Source organism: Pan troglodytes, chromosome 9 (assembly GCF_028858775.2).
Source record: "Pan troglodytes isolate AG18354 chromosome 9, NHGRI_mPanTro3-v2.0_pri, whole genome shotgun sequence".
NCBI lineage: Eukaryota > Metazoa > Chordata > Mammalia > Primates > Hominidae > Pan > Pan troglodytes.
Window position 1 is genome coordinate 9,420,377 of NC_072407.2, and position 21,619 is coordinate 9,441,995.

At 38.4% G+C, this 21,619-nt stretch overlaps 2 protein-coding genes across 2 annotated transcripts in view; both read right to left on the reverse strand.

Annotated features, from left to right (window-relative positions):
- HBE1 (hemoglobin subunit epsilon 1) overlaps positions 1-21,619 on the reverse strand; it is a 254,659-nt gene that overhangs the window by 20,463 nt on the left and 212,577 nt on the right. The gene's annotated exons all lie outside the window — the stretch shown is intronic.
- On the reverse strand, positions 11,305-12,950 carry OR51B4 (olfactory receptor family 51 subfamily B member 4). Its single transcript, XM_016920248.4, has one exon. The coding sequence runs from the start codon at positions 12,777-12,779 to the stop codon at positions 11,847-11,849; it is 933 nt and encodes a 310-aa protein (XP_016775737.2). The 5' UTR covers positions 12,780-12,950; the 3' UTR covers positions 11,305-11,846.

The window sequence follows — 21,619 nt, forward strand, 5'->3', positions numbered from 1 at the left end:
AAAAGTTATCATCTTGAGGCCTCAGCTTTCTAGGAATAATATCAATATTACAAAATTAATCTAACAGTTATGAACAGCAATAAGATAATGTGTACAAGGTACCCAGACCTATGTGGTAGAGCATCAAGGAAGCGCATTGCAGAGCAGTTTTTTGTTTGTTTGTTTTTGTATTCTGTTTCGTGAGGCAAGGTTTCACTCTGCTGTCCAGGCTGGAGTGCAGTGGCAAGATCATGTCTCACTGCAGCCTTGACCTCCTGAGCTCAAGGGATCCTCCCATTTCGGCCTCCTGAGTAGCTGGGACTACAGGTGTACATCACATGCCTGGCTAATTTTTTTTTTTTTTTTAAGTAGAGACGAGGTCTTGCTATGTTGTCCAGGATAATATCAAACTCTTGAGCTCAAGCAGTCCTCCCACTTCTACCTCTCAAGTGCTGGAATTACAGACATGAGCCACCACTCCTGGCTTGCAGACTATTTAAATGACTAATTCCTGACACTACTTGAGGGATACTAGACAGTAGACAACACATCTTTAATACACCAAATGGGTGACTGTAGGGTTGAGAGGGAGATTAGAATTCAATGTTTTATGACCAAAAAGGCTTAAATCAGGCACAAGCTTAGGTCTTTTCAACTGTGAGGACCGGACTGAAAGTGTGCAGTTCAAGGCCCTGTAGTTGCTGTTTAACTGTTCCCAGGTGGAAGTCTCTTCAAAGAACCACTGGTGCAAAAAGGGAACTACCTGGGGATAAATATTTCCTCCAGAAAGGGGGAAAGTTCCCCCCTACCAAAAGCACCAGGCAAGTCCTTGTCTGTTTTCCCTGAAGTTCTCAAAGAAATGAGACCCCTGTTTACCTTCAAGATTAGAGAAGGCTTGAAAAGTTTGAGCTGTGCCTTTGGAGGCCAACAAACTTTTCTCCTTTGTTGACCAAGTTCAGCTCTCCTGTATACTTCCAAGGTCTGTTGCATCAAGAGTGAGAATTGAAGGTCTTAGAAGATGGGATCTCAGATGTAGGGAAAAGAGGAGATTTCCTGTTCACTCACTGTTAAGATATGGCTGAAATTTTTTGATCTAGTCATCTACAAAGCATGAGTTGTGGGTCAGAAATTGGTTTTCACATCTTTCGACTTCCTTTGACATCAGAATATAACCTAGGAATTGATTACTTAAGTGAAGGCAAGGTACTTTGGTCTGGACAGGAGCATTTTGAACAAGGTAGGGAGACAGCTATGAAGGCAAGCATTTATTCTATCTATCATCTATCTGTCTATCTATCTATCTATTCTTTCATCCACTTATTTATACATTTAAACAAAAAGTATAGAGCGTAGTATAATTTGTAAGTGCTCAGGGCTGTGTGTGTATGGATTGTTTGAAATGAAACTAAAGTGGGAGTATAATTCTACTGCCCCCCTAACCCTGTGGTCCCTACACTACCCTGCAAGACTCTTAGCTGCTTAGCTTAATTGTGAGGCTGATTGGGGGCATAGCACCCCATCCTCTCTGTCTTTCAACATCCTCATAATAACTAGAGAATAATTTTATAAAATATCACAATAGGGTCATGTTCAGTAGGGTGATATATAAAATTAGACAAGCCATAGTTTGAGTTTACCCTTTTGAATAAATATATGACAAAAGGCAATTTAATTATCTTTATGAGTTTGGAGGTATCCAGTATGAAATTTAGATAATACCTGCCTTCTAGTGTTGAAATTAGAACTTAATGATATAATGCATCAATGAACTTATTATAGTTCCTAGCACAAAGTAAGAATCCTTTCAATGTGTGTGTGTGTGTGTATGTATTTATCTGTTATTAATAGGAATCTCATGGGCATTATCTCACTTAATCCTTATTAATAACTATGAAGCAGGTATTTATTTGAGTTTTCCAAGTGAGTTAAGTATAGCTTGTAATACTTAAGGAAATATCCACAGGTTACATAGCTAGTATATAACTGAGAAATAATTTTATTTATATTATAAAACATTCTAACAATACAGATGTATATAAACTAAAAAACTGAAAGGGCTCATGCAACCCTACCTTCTCAATATCACTTCTTTACTTAGAAAAAACCAGCCTTAGCTGTCTGCTATGAATCCTTTCAAAATGTATTTCTGAGAAATGAGAGAGAGAAATGGGGAGGGTAGAAGGAAGGAAGATAGGGTAAGAGACAGGGAAGGAGGTGTGGGGAAAGAAATTAAATTATTCTTTTCTCTGTCTCTTGAAAGAGCTCTTTCCATTACATTGAATCAAAGGTAATGTTGCCATTTCTGGACTCTTGTAATAAAGAAAGACCGATATATGAAATAATTTTGAAAGTCTATGGCATTTTCAAAATGCAAGGTGATGTCTTACTAACTAGCCTTTGCTTTATTATTAGAAATGGGGAAGTGAGTATAGACATTTTATCAGGAGATATATTAGGAAAAAGGGAAACTGGAGAAACTGGGAGGAGTATCCAGATGTCCTGTCCCTGTAAGGTGGGGGCACCCACCTTCAATCAAAAGGGCTCCTTAACACCTTCCTTGCTTGGGGCTCCACCATCTTGGACCATTAGCTCCACAGGTATCTTCTTCCCTCTAGTGGTCATAACAGCAGCTTCAGCTACCTCTCTAAAGAGTCCTGCCAGATATATGTCAGGAAATATAATCCACTAATAAAAATAGAAACAACATTTTGACTGTAGTTATTTGTATTTTGTCATTGTGACTACCAATAACATTCTCAGTCTTTCATCAGTAATCACTCAGGTTATTCTGTGACCAACAGACTGTGGGAAAAATCAGAGAAGAAGGCATCCTCATGCTTACTAGCCTAAACTGAAATTGCTATAGCAGAGTGAACCAGAAGGTTTACAGATATTTTCCACTAAGAGCAAAAGGATTGAAGCCTTCTCCAGATCAATGCATAGGAAATAATAATGGACCATAAAACCCATATTATGATGAACAACATTAGGATAAGTCCATATCAATTTTTAATCCAGTCATAAGCACAGACTACGTGAAGCATGTCCAAGTGAAGGCAGGAGAAATGAGAGAGATGATAGGAGCAAGAAAGAGGAGCCATTTGATCAAGAATAGCAGAAAAAGGAAAGGCAAGTCATATTAACAAATGATTGTCATGCCAACAGTACAGATAACTCTGCTAATAAAGGTAGAGGCATAATACAGGTAGTAGCAGATATCTACATAGTAGTTAAAGGACATGGCTATCAGTACAGAAGATTCCATAAAGGAGAACCTAAAGAGGAAGAATAATTTGTCAGAAGCTTAAAAGCTGAACTCTGAGGCATTCAACTACAATATCCTTTTGACTGTGGAAAGGGTGGTGAAGGGAAAGTTCAAGTACATTTGAGCCAACATAGAGAGGAACATTGGCTTGGTGAGGGATATCTGTCCTGATGTTGTCCAGGATGGTGATGATACCCATATAAATAACGTAGAGAAAACAGAAGGGGATAGAGATCTAGACAAAGAGGCATCAAAGATAGGGATGTTTGTAAGGATGAAATAGAAAGTTTTTGGTGTTAGTCACCGTGAGGATGACTGGTAAAGGCAATGCAGAGGCTAATGCCTTTGTTATTTTTTATTATTTTATTTTAAATTGACAAATAATAATTGTGTGTATTCATGGGGTACAACATGATGCTTTGGTGTATGTGTACAATATTAAATGGTTAAATAAGGCTAATTAACAAATCCACCACTTCACATACTTATTTTTTGTGGTGAAAACGTTTAAAATTTACACTCTTCATTCAAAAATCTGGAACATAGTTAAAATGTCATATGTGTCAGGATGCAGTAATAGATTTAGAAAACATTGAATGATTCCTTGCAAATCATGAATAATGATCAATCGAGGAAAACCTATGAAAATGAGAAAATTTTGGAGCCTGAACTAAAAATATCTTTATCACTTTTGGAGGTCAGGAATTCAGATTCATTTTTCTCGGCCTGTAAAGAACTTGAAATTGCATTATAGCAGAATGTAGGCCTTGAGTGGATTGATGTGGAAGCAAAACAAGCCACAAATAAAGACAAATGTGCAACATCAAAAACATGACTTGTGCCATTAATTTTAAGCAGTTTCATATGAAACGTGGGTTTGTTTATTGCTACGTCACAGTCAGATGTTCATGGTCCTGAGTGCTCTCCTCCAAGCAGTGGGCCAGGAATCCAGGTGCCTTCCTGTGATTGACTTCATTATTTCAGAATCTTTTACTTTCTGCCACATAGAGGAAGGGAAAGAGAATGATAGAAGGGCACTCTGCCTTAGGGAGTAACACATTATTATCTCCACATTATTTTAGTCACAACCAGTCACATGGCCAAGTTAATTGCAAGGGCTGTTGGAAATTGTTGAGAAGTATATTGATTTAGTGACTCATATTGTTTCTGACATACTGTGTCCGGAATTGGTGGGTTCTTGGTTTCACTGACTTCAAGAATGAAGCCGCGGACCCTCGTGGTGAGTGTTACAGTTCTTAAAGGCTGCGTGTGTGGAGTTTGTTCGTTCTGATGTTTGGATGTGTTCGGAGTTTCTTCCTTCTGATGGGTTCGTGGTCTCGCTGGCTCAGGAGTGAAGCTGCAGACCTTCACAGTGAACGTTCCAGCTCTTAAGGCGGCGCGTCTGGAGTTGTTCGTTCCTCCCGGTGGGTTCGTTGTCTTGCTGGCTTCAAGAGTGAAGCTGCAGACCTTCGCGGTGAGCGTTACAGCTCATAAAGGCAGTGTAGACCCAAACAGTGAGCAGCAGCAAGATTTATTGCAAAGAGCGAAAGAACAAAGCTTCCACAGTGTGGAAGGGGACCTGAGCAGGTTGCCACTGCTGGCTGGGGCAGCCTGCTTTTATTCTCTTATCTGGCCCCACCCACATCCTGCTGATTGGTAGAGCCCAGTGGTCTGTTTTGACAGGGCGCTGATTGGTGCATTTACAATCCCTGAGCTAGACACAAAGGTTCTCCACGTCCCCACCAGATTAGCTAGATACAGAGTGTCCACACAAAGGTTCTCCAAGGCCCCACCAGAGTAGCTAGATACAGAGTGTCGATTGGTGCATTCACAAACCCTGAGCTAGACACAGGGTGCTGACTGGTGTGTTTACAAACCTTGAGCTAGATACAGAGTGCCGATTGGTGTATTTACAACCCCTGAGCTAGCCATAAGGGTTCTTCGCATCCCCAGCAGACTCAGGAGCCCAGCCGGCTTCACCCAGTGGATCCCGCACCTGGGCTGCAGGGGGACCTGCCTGCCAGTCCCGTGCCATGCGCCCGCACTCTTCAGCCCTTGGGTGGTCGATGGGACTGGGTGCCCTGGAGCAGGGGGCGACGCTCGTCGGCGAGGCTCCCGCGGCACAGGAGCCCATGGAGGTGGGGAGGCTCAGGCATGGCGGGCTGCAGGTCCCGAGCCCTGCCCCGCGGGAAGGCAGCTAAGGCCCGGCGAGAAATTGAGCACAGCAGCTGCTGGCCTAGGTGCTGAGCCCCTCACTACCCGCCGCCGGTGGGGCCGGCTGGCGGCTCCGAGTGCGGGGTCCTCGGAGCCCACGCCCACCCGGAACTCCCGCAAGCACCGCGCACAGCCCCGGTTCCCGCCCGCGTCTCTCCCTCCACACCTCCTGGCAAGCTGAGGGAGCCGGCTCCGGCCTTGGCCAGCCCAGAAAGGGGCTCCCACAGTGCAGCGGTGGGCTGAAGGGCTCCTCAAGTGCCGCCAATGTGGGAGCCCAGGCAGAGGAGGCCCCGAGAGCAAGCGAGGGCTGTGAGGACTGCCAGCACGCTGTCACCTCTCGATACTAATCACTAGTAATTAGCATTATCCCACACCCTGTGCTTCCAAAAATAACAGGAATATTATTGTAAAATCAAAGGCATACTGAACCATATTTTTTATTATGTTTAAGCAGTAAAAATAAGACCTGGAGTGCAAAAAGACTACCAAATGCTGTAATACTTCATGGAATCTAAGCTTTCTCACCCCAAATTGTATCTTATTTCAGAGCAAATAACTTAGGCTTTAAAAAATGTTTCCTCATGAATTATTATTGTATAATGATTCAGAGCATGTATTCTAGAGCCAAATATCATGAGTTGAATTATGCCCTCTGTCAATTAGTAGCCACTTCATCTTGGAATATTACTTTAGGGCCCTGTGCCTCAGTTTCCTCCTCTTAAAGGGTATTACAGTAGTACTTGAGGCACAGAGTTACTGTGAATACTAAATGAAATAATATATCAACAGTGTCTTGTGTATAGTATAAGCCATAATCATTGTATTGTTATTACTATTACTACTATTATTACTATTACTTTTATACTATCCTAGTGTGTAGATTGAGGATGTAGGGGCTTAGAGCAAAGACCTGAAGGTCACATATGGGTAGACATGGGAATAAATAGATGAGATGACATTGTCAAGGATTACACGAGTCTTTCTCTGCAAAGCGAGGGAAGGTTAGTCTCTTTCAGAGAACATCATGGCAAAAACATTTTTTCAAGAGAATCCATGCATTTTACGTCCATGTAGTTGCAAACAATGCCAAGTAGAACTCCAATCCAGAGCTAAGTGGGGCTGTGGGAAATATGTACCAATTGATGGACATGCTGCTTTTTGACTCAGAGGTGGATAAGAGACAAAACTCTTTTCTTCTTAGATGTACTAAAAAGTAGTTAGTCTGGAAGTATTTAGAAGGCTTTGGAGAGGAATGTGATTTTATCAGGTAAATCAAAAATAGAGGCTATTTCTGAAAGAAGCAACTAGAACCAAGTTACACACAGAAAATACCCATAATGTACATATATTTTTGACTAGAGTAGCATGTGCAAATTTGTATAAAATATTTGCAGGTAAGTTAGGTAATGCAACATTTGAGACTCTAAGTTTGTGGGAAACTTAGAACTGTTTCAGTTTTCTACATTATTCCTAACTATTTAAAATGCTATGAAATGATTTTGCAGATTTTTCTGAGATGTTTATAGTGATAAGTGAGAATATATGACATAGTCTGTTCCTTTGTTATATAACTGTTTAAAATATCTTTTATATAATGATAAAAAATCTATCTCTTTGTAACTTACCACAGCAGATTTGTATTATTTTATGTGAAGAAACTCAGAATATGGAGTATTATTTTTTCTCAAATTATCACTTTTATAAGGAGCTGCTATCTATCCATCTTATTTTCTTTATGTAAACCAGTGTTTTATCTCTTCTCATTTTCTATCAAGGATTAATAGATTTTTGTCATCTTTATTGTCTTTTTTTCTCCAACTTTTTGTATCTACAGGTTCCTACCTTCATTTATATTTTAAAGTAGGTGAGCAAATGCATTTTAACACTCCAAGATAGATTTAGATTAAAACATCTAACCAGGATAAACATTGCTGTCTAAATGTATTTGTTGTTTTAATCTCTTCCGTCATTGTAACATGATGAGGAGACATGGAAAGAAACCTTCTGCTAATTTCTCCTTTAAAGTCACTTCACATTAGTTATCTTTTACATATGAGTCCCTGGCAGTGTCAGTTGACCATTCCTTTTCATGACCCTAAAGACTTCTGATAAATATACTGCATTTTTCTATAGCTCATTTCAACCTACACAAATTATGGGTTTGCATGCCTTTATCCCTAATTAGGCTACACAGCTGTTTAAATTAGGAATTACAGATTTCACCAGATAATTGTATATCTGATACAAATTAGGCATTTAATAAATTTTGGTGAATAGGTAAACACTAAATTGTTCCTCAAACATTTGTCAGATGTTCACTATGATACATACTTATTGAGAATCAAGTAAATAGAGATATTCAGACACATTATAGAGAAGTATACACTTACAAACTCAAAGCATTTGACACCCCTAGGCACATGAAACACTTTTGAATATACAGCACACTTTTACATACACATTATTCATAAACATTGCCAATGCATGCAGAAAGAAGCTTAATGTGGATTTTACATATACCTTCATGAACATAGCCTTGCCAACATCCTTTCCCTTTCTGTTAGAGTCACCTGCCTTCATGCATCCCTTGGATATGATACCTTGAGTTATCCCCACACCCAAATCTTCAACAGACAGAAATGTAAAGTCCCGTTTAATGTGTGATAGATGAACTAAATATTCTATCTCAGTATTCATCTGACAGCATAGGAAGGAGAGAAATCCCTCTGCCTCATTTATACCACATATTGTGTTTCTATGGCCGAATCAGCTTAGGTTCTACATTGTGTGGTTTTGGATAAATTACTTAACCTACCTAAGTAAGGCACCTACGTGTCAGTCTCTTCATGTGTAGTCAGGAATTATAATGAAAAGTAACTCGAAGTATTTTTGTGATAATCAGTTAGATAAAAATGTGAACTTCTTAAGACACTAGCAACTTGAATACATAATTGATTTTTTATTCTATTATAATTATATACTGAACTCATGTGAGGATCCAGTTTCTATATCTAGGCTTTTCAAACTACCTTAGAGAAATACTTGTAGATCTTCCTTGTAAGTATGGAGTAAAATACTAACTTCAGGTTTAGTACCAATGCTTATCCGTATTATAATTTACATTGCAAGTTTTATTTTCTGCTCCTTATTGGTCAATACTTTTGGATCCAGCTGTTCAACTGTGGTAACACTTGATAATAATGCCAAGAGGCTGGGATGAGCTATAAGAGGAGTCAAGGCTAATCAGTACAGCAAGAGGAATGAATAAGAAGCTAGATAAAGGGAATGGCATGGGAGGGTGTTTCCTGAGGGAATATTCATGAGACAAACAGAGAATAAAGAAATGAAGGGAATGTAAATATAATATAGGCATGTTAATATACAAGTGATTTCTAGAAAGTGCATGAATAAGACAGCTAGAAAGATAGAAAGACCTGGCACTTAAAATGTGAATGTGAAACAGTTCTGGCTGAGAGAAATATCTCAGGAATGGCCATGTTCCAGGCTGGAGGGTAGGACCCATGCCAGGGACCCCGCCCTTTTCTGCCTAAAATTTCTCTGCCTCCTGTCCCTATCATTAGGAGGCCAGGGTGGGAGGATTTCTTGAGGCTAGGAATTGGAGAGCAGCCTGGGCAACATAACATGATCCCATATTTACAAAAAATAAAAACATTAGCCAGGTGCCGTGGCATAAACCTGTAGTCCTAGGTACTCAAAAAGCTGAGGAAGAAGGATTGCTTGAGCCCAGGATTTCAAGGCTGCAGTGAGCTGTGATGGCACCACTGCACTCCAGCCTGGGCAACAGAGCAAGATCATGTCTATAAAAATAAATAAATAAATAAATAAATAAGCTTTGGCCACACCAGACAAGTAACATTGTGTATTTTTAAAGGACTGCATTAATAAATTTGGGGGTTTACAGAATGGCAGGTAGTTATCCTTGGGAAGACAATATGCTGATGGGGAAATACAATTACTGCCCTGACTAAACTCACAGTATGACAGAGAATTAACTGTGCTGACTTGATAATTCCTCAGAGCAGAGCTCTAAGAGAGCTTATAGACACAACGCCTGCTTCACAAGGTTCTCAAGTATGGCAAACTTGTCAGTCAGGGTGAGACTGAGGATGAGGTCTAAGAGGCTTGTCTGGAAGCTGCACTTGTTTGAAAGGACACTGATTTTACTTCAGTGGTGCAATAAATGTCCTTATATATCACTGGATCAGCAGGTGGATGCTGACTTAATAATTGAAAGGATTTTCAAACTAAGAAGTTGTAAAATATAATATATAGGTTATGAATATAATTAAAATTAAAACACATAAATGTACATTTACTTAAGAAAATGAGTGATTTTTAAAATGTATCCTTTTTAATTGATTTTTGACTATTGATACGGGCTGTTTAAAGATCAATAGGCTATAATATCATATTATGTCATCCCTTGCTAACATATGAGTAAACTTGAGCTCTCAACTTGATCTTACCACTTCTTCTTATTTATAGTTAGATGCCTCTGTTTCTTAGAGTTTGCTATCATACCTTATTTTTCAGCACATTGCCCCTGAGTTTGCATTACACATTGACACATTGTTGTAGGCTGTCTTCTTATAACAATCAAGAAAACAGCATTGTGATCCCCTACTGACAAACACATTTGCCATTTTTACAAAAAACCCTTATTCGCCTGAAAATTTTAATACCACTATGTTTTTTTACTCTTACCGACATCCTTTCAGTGGTCAGTAAAGATGCAGCTTTCCTAAATGTAGTTTGTATGTTAGCACAATGTGCGTTTTAGACCAAACAACAAAGGCAACCAGAAAACGATGTTTCTAAATAGAATAAACTCTGTATGCCAACTTTGGAAAAACAAATAAATAAATTTTACACAGAGAATAACAACTAAAATGACAGTGAATAAACCCCCCACGTCCTACTTTCAAAGAACTCTCACAAACCATTCACACAATAACTGAATCCTTCAGGAGTAGTCATTTATTAGTTTTTATTTTTCCTGCATCCAAATGGCCCTTCTAATTTGGAGAAATACTGCATTATTTAGCTTTAGTTTTCAGTAAGTATTTTCTTATCAAATCTCTGGAATATTTTCAGAGTGCTCACTGCCCAGATGTAAAATAAATATGAAAGATTTCTTAAGTGAAGCAGAGAGAATTTAGAGTGGAATAATTATATACTGGGTTCTGAACATGGACTTTCAATCAGAAAAGAAAATATTAGAAGCAAGCTCAACGAGAACTTAAAAATTGGAAGAAACAGCAGTCTTCAGAGAGGAATGAATGCAACTTTTGAGATTAGTTTCCTATAAGGACATCAGCTGCAAATACTAGCACAGAACTAACTGTAGATGAAGAAATTGTCATCCCCTGTGACACTAATAGCAAGTAGTAGACTGCGGTTCAGACCCAATGAACAGCATAAAGACTTACAAACACTTTGAAGAAGGTTGAAGGAAGAAACTATTCCATCAGTGAAAAATTTCTAAAATATAACATTACCTTTGCCAAGTTTTTGCATTAATTATCAAAACTATTTCATGAAGTGAAAAAGTCTCGAGATTTTTTATGTGAGAAGCAAGAGGGGAAATAGAAACGGGTGGTGATATCTAAATTTATAGTTGGTTATTTTTTTCAGAAGAAAAATGTCAGGAGACAAAATAGAAAGCTGGAAAGAAGAAAAAGTATTAAGTTAGTTTCAGCAGACAATGGGAAGAAGGAAAACGGGGCTGGGATATCTGGCTTCCACTAGATGATAAGAAATGTGTTTGCTGCTATTTAGCTGTTAGTCTGTATCACACGCCTTTTAGTAGTAAAATATGCCAATCTACTAAGGGAAATTACATTTCGTGAGTAAGCTTCCTAAAGTTCTAGATATTTGCTGTTTAGCCTCACACAAGTTTGCTTACTAATCAAGCAAGATCCTTTTCAGAGTAACTAGATTCAAAGTATGGAGATGAAAAACATGATCATGTATTATTCAAATTCACCTTTAGAAGACACATAAAATGTACCTCCAACTGCACATTTTTCTTTAGATGAACTGTATTTGACCCAAGTTGCTTTAGTCCACTTATCTTGACTATTTCTGAAATCGTAGTTACTCTTCTTTTGGATTGTTATATCTCCTCTGCTTCCTGTATTCTTTTTCTTCAGCATCACTGGCATTCCCTCTTTATTAGGTGATACACACACACACACACACACACACACGTATAAAAATTTCTTGCTCACATCAGCTTTTTCATGTGATAATTAAAGTTAAATCTAACTCTGAGGGAAAAAAAACTGTGGATATAAAACCAGGGTTCCTTTTCAGTAATGGGAGAGGCCCAGAAATCCTAGAGATCTTGAGATTCTGAAATAAGGGCTCAAGCCCTACTCTGCCCAGAAAATAGGCGAACAATGCTTCTTTGAATCTGCTTGGTCTTGATGCTATAAATGATAGGATTCACGAATGGAGGAAAGAGAAAATGGACATAGCTCATGGTAATGGGGACCACATGAGGTGCATGTTTCCCAAACCTGTGAATGAATGACAGTCCCATCACAGTGATGTGAAATACTAGGACACAGCTAATATGGGAGACACAAGTGTTGAGAGATTTAGCTTCCTGTTGTCCAGACGCAATGCCCATCACTGTCTTGAGGATTAGTATATAAGAAAAGATGAGGATTAGAGCATCTAAAAAGATAGTCAAAGAAGTCTGAATAATTGGATATATGTGATTAAACGTGATATCAGCACAGGCGAGTTTTATGACATCTTGATGGAGGCAAAATGTGTGCAAGAGGACACGGGAACCACAATATGGGTAGCAGTAGAGTGCAAGAATTATGGGCAAAATAGACATAAAACCTCTCATCAGTACCCCCAGTCCTATGTTCATCACTCGGGAATTGGTAAGAATGGAGTTGTACCTCAGTGGTGTGCGGATGGCAATGAAACAGTCATAGGCCAAAACAAGCAAGATACCTGATTCTACAATGGCCAGTGAATGAATGAAGGATTGGGTGAAACAGGCAGCATGGGCAATCTCCCTCTGGTCTAGCAGCAGGACACCCAGGACTGTGGGCATTGTAGTGAATGTCATCCCAAGGTCCGTGTCTGCCAGCATAGCCAGGAAGTAGTACATGGGCTCATGGAGGCTGTGATCATTCCAAATGAGGACAAGAAGAGTGCCATTTCCAAAAAGGATGGAGAAGTAGATGACAAAGAAGGACACAGAGGTCCGGTAGTGAACTGCCTCTGAGCCCAAGAAGCCAGTCAGCAAGAAGGGGCCAGCACTGTTGTTATACCACATGGTAGGTTTTGCAGGTGGAGAAGATATTTTTTAGGGGTGATGACCTCCAAAGATGCAGTTTTCTTTTTTCTCTCACAATCTTCTTGTAGCACATCATCAGGCCATTTTTTACCTCAAAACTTAAATATTTTTCTGGATTGTCTCATACTTAATTAATTGTAAGCCTCTACTCACAAGGCCTTTCCCTAGAAAAACAAATAACAATAATCATAGTCAGAATAATAATTCCAATTCACTATGAAGCATACAACCTTTATTTTTTCAACACTCATCTTACATCTGTGCTCATAGCCTTGACTCTTGGTCCCAAATAGGACTCCTTTGTTCCCTTTTATTCTCTTTACTCTTTTATTCCTCCTCCTATTATTTATCATATGGGCCCTTACTGTGTTACTATCCAAGTTGAGTCAGCTCAAATTTTTTCTCTTGAAACTAATGGGACAGCTGTATTTAGGATTAACCACTGAGGAAAATGCTTATTCAATAGAAATGACTGAGAAATATTGTGATCAATGTTGCTATCTCAAGTGGACTGTGAATAAGAAGAAAACCCAGCCTGGGCAACATAGCTAGACCCTGCCTCCACCAAAAAAAAAAGAAAAGGTAAAAATTAGCTGGGCACAGGGGCACACATCACCTGAGCCCAGGACTGTGAGGCTGCAGGGAGCTATGATTGCAGCACTGCTCTCCAGCCTGGGCAACGGAGTCAGACTCTGTCTCTATGAAAAATAAAATAAAATAAAACGAAAGAAAATAACTCATCTATTGTGAGTTTCCACAGAAATCTGAAAACCTGAACAAGTGGGTAAAGTTAGTAAACTCATTTTAGAAAGGTGTAATTACGCAGTGGACTTGGGACTCAGCAAGTTCCCTATGCTGCAAAAAGTCTGAGTTTTGGCACATTAGGGACAAACATGAAAATTAGGAGACTCATGTTGGAAGCTCATCACGGAAATATTTCAAGGACATACTTCTACAATGAGGGCCTCCACAAAAGCCTAATACTTGTTAGAGTCATAGATTTGTAAGTATGTTGATCTGAAGAGCAATAGTAATATCGGAAGTTGGTAATTGAGTTAATAAACTTCACACAACCAGTTCTAGGGAAAAGATAAGCACTCCCAGAGAGAAAATATGGCAACTATGTTGCTGATGGAGACAATCTTATAGACCCTCTAATCATTATGAATCTGTAAGACTCGTATTGAGAAAAATTCACAAGGATCCTCATAGGGAACTATGAAGTCTATTTATAATTAATATTTATTTATATTTATAATTACACTTTTACAAAGTCAACATTTTTGTTGTCGTGATACCAAGAAATTTTGTAGCAGGTTTATTAGGAAAACAAAGAGAACTACAAGGGAAACTCAGTATCTCCCAAATTCAATTGATTCTATATCTGTCCAGAGTCTTTTAAAATATCATTCAATATTATAAATATTACTACCGACATCTTTGAAGTGTAATTCAGTAAAAATGAAGTGATAACAATCTTTGCACCTTTTTTATTTTATAAAAACCTATAGAAACAATAATAATTATATGTTTCAGAATTTTGGCACATAGTGACATCTCTAATATAAGCAATTATTGGTGGAGAGAGATGGACAGAGGAAAGGTGAAAGGACTTTTGAAAGGGCTGCTACTTCAGGGGACACTGTTGATAACAAAAATGTCAGTCTAGGCACTGCAGTAGCAGAGACTATGTTCATATGGATACTAAAAACACTGCTAACTAACTTGATCCACTGAATTATGACCTGCGTAGTGCTTAACGTGGCAAAACTTATCTACCTCCACAGGAGTGATGTGTATATCATTATAAGTTCTCTTAACCTTCCAGTGTTGCCTTATAAGGGAATGGATAAATGCCAAAATTTGTTGTACAGGATAAGAGCTAACCACTTATTTGGATCTACTGTCACCCAGATAATGGACCAGATGGAGGAAGCCGGAGGAGGCCTGATTATTCTTAAACTATAGTCGTGTTTTCAAAACCTGAGCTGCGTTTGGGACATTCAGATGCACAGGGTTTTATTAAAACTGTGTGGTAATTACTGGGGAAATAGTTAATACAATTTATAAGTATATTTTATTGACCTAAAGATAGCCGTCTATTTAACATCTGCAGTCTCTAGCAAAACAGCTACACTGGCATTTAATTGTGGCAAATTTGGTAGTACCAGAAACTGTCCACATACCCAAATATTCCAGGGAGAATAGTTGCCCTAATAGTTTAGGGAGTCTCCTAGAATGTGATACATGACAAAAGTGAGAGTCATAACTTTAGTGGAATTTATCACTCTCAGGCAAGCATAGAGGCCCCCTGAGGGATGCAAAAATGACTGGCTCACTGTTCTCTTGCCCCTTTCTGAGTGCCTTTGGACTGATTCTTTGACAGCAACTATCCCAGAGTCCTCAAGAGTTTCTGAAGGTAACATAGATCCATCATCCAGAGCTTCTTCAACTTGCCATGCTGACAAAAGGCTTAGGAACTGTTCAGGAAACCATTTATAAAGACATAAACTAAAATGAGAAGACAAAAAGAGAATATTAAGATCGTGTTAAAAAAGAACAGTCTTCCGTTTTGTTCCAGATAATCTGCAAGCACCCTGTACAATCAGTGTCCCCTGAATCCACTTTTTCATCTCCACATATTGCCCCAAAATTGTGTTCCTATAGAAGAAATTAATAAATATACCAAAATAAATATTTAAAGTCAACTGACAATGGGAAGCCATGAGATGAAGACAAAATATCTGAAAAATCTCAGCTTTTAAGTGACTTTTTTATATCTTACCTTAAGTACAAATTAAAATGGAAGAGGTGGCCGGGCACAGAGGCTCATGCCTGTAATCCTAGCACTTTGGAAGGCTGAGGTGGATCACGAGGTCAGCAGTTTGAGACTAGCCTGGCCAACATGGTGAAACCCTGTCTCTACTAAAAATACAAAAATTAGCTGGGTGTGGTGGTGAGCGCCTGTAATCCCAGCTACTCGGGAGGCTGAGGCAGGAGAATTGCTTTAAAAAAACTGGGGAGCAGAGGTCGTCGCAGTGAGCCAAGATTGTGCCACTGCACTACAGCCTGGGCGACAAAGCAAGGCTCTGTCTCAAAAAAAAAATAAATAAATAAAAAAGAGGTTTGGAGAGAAACATTGGGAAACTAGGACAAATTTTGCTCTCAGTAAAAAGAAAGATCTCAAAGGAGATAAGACAAAGAAGCAGCCACCGATGTAAGAGGATAGCAAAGTTGATCTGTATTTACAAAAAACAATGAAAAGGGAAGTTTATAGGAGTGCATACTATGGTAGGTTAATAGTGAAAAATATAGAATTATCAATTAATATAAACATAGAGGTGTTGATTGTTTGGGGCAACTAGGTCTTTGGTAATATTGACAATTTCAACATAATGGCAGAAATGAATGCCTAATGACTGTGAGACAAAAAGTGAGTAAAAAACAGCTGGGCACGGTGGCTCATGCCTATAATCCCAGCACTTTGGGAGGCCGAGGAGGGTGGATCACTTGAGTTCAGGAGTTCGAGACCAGCTGGGCCAACATGGCAAAACACCATCACTACTATAATTACAAAAATAAGCCAGGTGTGGTGGCACATGATCATAATCCCAGCTACTCTGGAGGCCGAGGCATGAGAATCCCCTGAACCCTGGTGGAGGAGGTCGCAGTGAGCTGAGATCGCACCACTGCACTCCAGCCCAGGCAACAGAGAAAAATCTGTTAGAGAGACAGAGAAAAGAAAAGTGAGTAAAAAACAAGAAAGTAAAGACAATATATTATTTTATTTATATTGTTATGGTGAGGAAATTGAGCCTTAGACAAGTTAAGCAATTAGCCTAAGATCACGCAACTAATATGTGTTATAAAGGAATTCAAACACAGGTTTATCTAACCCAAAACCCAAGCTCATATTCTCAACCAATGTCCATCAAATGGAAATGGTTAAACTTTCTTCCCGTATTTGAATCCTTGGCTTTTCTTACCTGAGCCACAGTTTTCTCCTTGCGGTTTCTGAGCATGACCTGAATATTGGTTGTTTGCTATATCCTCAGTATTTACTCTTAATTCTGATGAGAGATATATTTGTTAAACAAACAACTCTCAAGGGGTTATTCTAGCTCATTTCCACATAGGATATTTGGGAATAGTGTACCAAATAATTCTCTTTTCCTCCCCAACCTGGGAAGGATCTCCGCCATTGAAATTGGTCCCCATGGCCTTTATTTTTTCTTTGGAAGGAGAGTCTCTAAGAGAAGTTGTGTCTCTAACATCAGATGAGGCATGACCTAAATGAGTCACTCTCAAGTGTTCCATTGGTCTTAGAGTGGGAAGACCAGTCACTTTGTCTTTGTAAATGTTAACATTTGAAGAACATTGCCCCCTTTCAAACTGTATTATATTCTCTAATTCAACCCTTTACAAAATCCTTGAGCCACCACCAAACCTTTTCGTCTTGATGATTATTCATCAGACATTTATTTATTCTTTCTATTGATTCAAAACTCACTACCCTACCCTGAGCTATCTCATTCATATATATGTGGGTTTCATTTAATTATTTAGTATATGTATATATGGTATTTACTATCAATATATGTATGCATATGTGTGTATGTGTGTGTGTATATATATATTCACAGACAGAGACAGTGAGTGAGAGAGACAGAGAGACATATACTTCTCTGAAACATATAATATCTACTCCTTATATTTAGGTCTGATCTCCAGAATAAAATAACCATATATTAGCCATTATATTCATACATAATTTTTTTCTAGATGTATAAAGATATCTGCATTAAAAACCCTAAGACTTCTTTCCTGATGGGTGAACCAATATCAACAGTCCTTTAAATGTTTATCATGTAATTATTCCTAATCCTGATTTATTTCCTATGATGGTCCACCTTATTGAACATAATAATCCAGATGTTGTCATATTAGTCCCATTCTGAAATCTCTTTTTCCATTGGATTATGTGCTGAGTTTCTATTTAAGTAGTCTAAGATCGTGCAGATACGCAACTCTACCCTAAACTCTTATCTCAAAACATGTCAAATTCAGTCTTTCAGATTTAAAATAGTGATAAAATGCATATTCTACATAATATATGTGACACTCGCAGCAAGTTACTCTATTTACTATCACCTGTTTATACTTAGGGGAAAAAAAACTAAATATCCTCTCATCTATTCAGGTAAGATTTTGCCAAAACGTGATTTTAGGTCATACAGCAATAAATGCATTCCAGAATTCATTTTGCAGAACCTGTTGATTCTAGACTTGTAGCTAAGAAGTGACGGCTTGGTAAATAACCACATCATGAAGTCAGTTCTCTTTGTACTCACAGTAAAACAAAACTTCTGAAAGATTTGAAGTGAGTGACATTTTCAGTGCTTAAAATGGAGCTTAACATATAGTGGGTGCTCAGTAAGTACTAGTTAAGCAAATGAATGCTATTCTTGTAATCAAGCCGTTGGTTTTGTGGGCAAATTGTAGACCTTTACAACCTCTACATTTGTTTGTAATAAGATTACTAGTTCAAGCATGCCAAACAATGCTATCTCCTTTTCTTTATTGTTTAGTACTTCAATGTCTCCAATTTTTATATCAATCATGGTTCAGAGAAAAATCCATAACAACATCAAGAAGAAAGATTTTTTAAAGTTTCCTTCCTTCCTTCCTCCCTCCCTCCCCCTTCCCCCTTCCCTCCTTCCCTCATTCCTTCCTTTCTTTCTTCTTTCTTTCTTTCCTTATTTCTCTCTCTCTTTTTCTTCCTTCCTTCCTTTCTTTCTCCCTTTCCTTTCCTTTCCTTTTATTCTCTTTTCTTTTCTTTCCTCTCTTTTGAGACAGTGTCTTGCTCTGTCACCCAGGAGGGAGTGCAGTGGTGAGATCATAGTTTACTGCAGCCTCAAGCTTTTAGGCTTAAGTGATTTTTACACCTCAGCCTCCCAAATAGCTGTGACCACATGGGAAGAGACATTTATGTGTTTTTTTTCCTTCTTATACTTTGGCTGCAAGTGAGTCTCGAGGTAAGATGTTTTAACCACTTATGGAACTTATATTCTCCCATTCCAATGAAAAGACTACTTTGAAAATGTTTTTGTTGATGTCTAAATACACCAAGTCTACAATTTCCTGTGATCTATCTATACTACTAAATAGCTAGACCAATACATGAAAAGAAACTCTTATTCTCAATAAAGAACTGTACCCCAACAATAATATATCAGACATTATATGTCTTTTTTATCTTCTTTGTGTCTTATCAGTTATGTTACCATATAGGAAGAGAAAGAAAATTATAAGTGAAATCACTGTGTACCATCTCACATCCATGCAAGGCAAATAGGACTAATAGTACAGGGACAAGGCTGAAAGGAGACATTTTAAGGTTGAAGGTATGCAGTAAAACTTGTTTTCTGGAGATTATGTTGAAAGAAGTTACAGTCAGTCAATCTAATGAGGTTGTAGAAGATGAAACAACTAAGCTGGTGCTCCTGGTAATGACTTGATACCTGCGAAGTCTCTAAATATGTATAGAGGAGTTGATAATATAGACCAATTGCACTTTGGGCCCCTGCTGAGTAAGAATTTGTGTCAACTAAACAAAACGATAGGAAATTGTATTTCCCCAAAGACATTTTGGAAACATTCTCCTTCAGCACCAATGGTAGCACCTGGAACTGACCATCCAACTTCCAAGCCAAACAACTTCACCCATAAATCTACATTCCTCCAATCTCTTTCCTCCATCACGGAAACAGCCCTGCATATTCAAAAGTGAGTGTCCCTCTCTTATACCTCGTCAGAGAGATTCAAATATTGTCATATTCACAATCCACAACAGGCCCAGATAACCGTTCAGTGATGCTGGTCATCACTGAAGATAGATTGAATCTTCCTTTCTTCTTGGACATAAATTGCAGGTTATTGAAAAAACTATAACTTGAAGTTTCATAGCAGAAAGTTGGGATCTTTCTCGCTAAGCATGAGAAAAACTAACAGAGTTTTAATTTGAAGGGCCTTAGCCAACTTAGCTGAAGTCCCTTCCACCTAAGATAAAGCTGTAAAAGAGGAGCAGATGTATAATTTAGATATTGGGGCAGCATGCAGTATCAAAATACCTCATGAGCACCAAAGAAGCCATACATTTTTCACAGTTTCTATTCTTCCAAAATAACTTACAAAGACAGTCTTTCCTCTGTCATAAGAACCTGCACCCAGGTCAGCAAATCAAGATGGAAATGATCGGGGCTGAAATTTTCTACCAACACAGTAATAAACATTAGGAACTTACTGGGCACATTATGAGAAACAGAGGAAGTCTTTGGGGGATAACCAGATTTTAAGATTTGTGTTTATACTCAGTATCAATAGCTTAAACATTGTACTCAATAGCATATAATTTTGCTTACAACATGCATTGGGTAAATAATCGGTTTTACAATTGATTCAGTATGAAAAAGTTTTAATACAAGGACATACAGAAAACTTGCGCCTACACCTATTTTTTTAAGCATTCCATAGATTGGATCTCATTTCTCTCCACATTTTTATGTCTTCCCAATATAAAACTTTACTCAGGCCGGGCGCGGTGGCTCACGCCTGTAATCCCAGCACTTTGGGAGGCCGAGGCGGGTGGATCACGAGGTCGGGAGATCGAGACCATCCTGGCTAACACAGTGAAACCCCCCCTCTACTAAAAAGACAAAAAAATTAGCCTGGCGCGGTGGTGGGCGCCTGTAGTCTCAGGCGCCTCTCCTGGAGGCAGAGGCAGGAGAATGGCGTGAACCCAGGAGGCGGAGCTTGCAGTAGGCCGAGATCACGCCACTGCACTCCAGCCTGGGCGACAGAGCGAGACTCCATCTCAAAAACAAAACAAAACAAAACAAAGCAAAAAAAAAACTTTACTCAGTGAAGTCCAGAGCAAAGATTTGTTGCAAACAAATCACCAGTTCTTATCTTTCTCCGTGAAAATGTACCTGTAAAATGTGGACGCCACATATTTTTAGGTCTGGAAGGATTGCATTATCTTTTATCTGTGTTGCATTATCATAAAATCTCTAGTTGAGTGAAAAAAATTTTTAAATCATTTCTTTAACTGAAAACTGAACCCAGGAGGCAGAGGTTGCAGTCAGCCGAGATCAAGGCACTGAAAACTTCCTTTCTCCAGAAAGCTTGTCTCATTTTCTTCTTCCATGGAATATTCCAAGGAATATTCTTTGAAAAGCAAAATATTCAGAGTGAGAGGAAGTAGAGAGATATATTTAGGTAGAATCTGGGCATATTGAAGGGAAGACATCAATAATTCACAGTAGCCAAGGAATAGAAACAATACAAGTATCTATCAACAGATGCGTATATAAACAAAATGTCTTATACATATGATAGAATATTATTTATCTATAAAAAGTAGGTCTGACACATGCTACAACATGAATAAACCTTAAAAGACTATCCTAAGTGCAATAAGTCATACGCAAAAGAACATTGTCTGATTTCACTTACATGAGCTATCTAGAATAGGCAAATTCATAGAGACAAAAAGTAGATTAGAAGTTACCAGAGTATAGGAAGAACATGGATTGGGGAGTAACTGATTAATCAATACAGAGTTTTTATTTGGTGTAATACAAAATTTTAGAAATAGTGGTGGTGATTGCACAACATGGCAAATGTAATAAGTGCCACTGCATTATACATTATAAAAAGGCTAAAGTGGCAAATTGTATATATTACCACTGTAAAAATAAAACAATAAATGTATTTCAATTCATTAAATTTATTGTGAAAGGTTTAAAAACAAGAGTTTG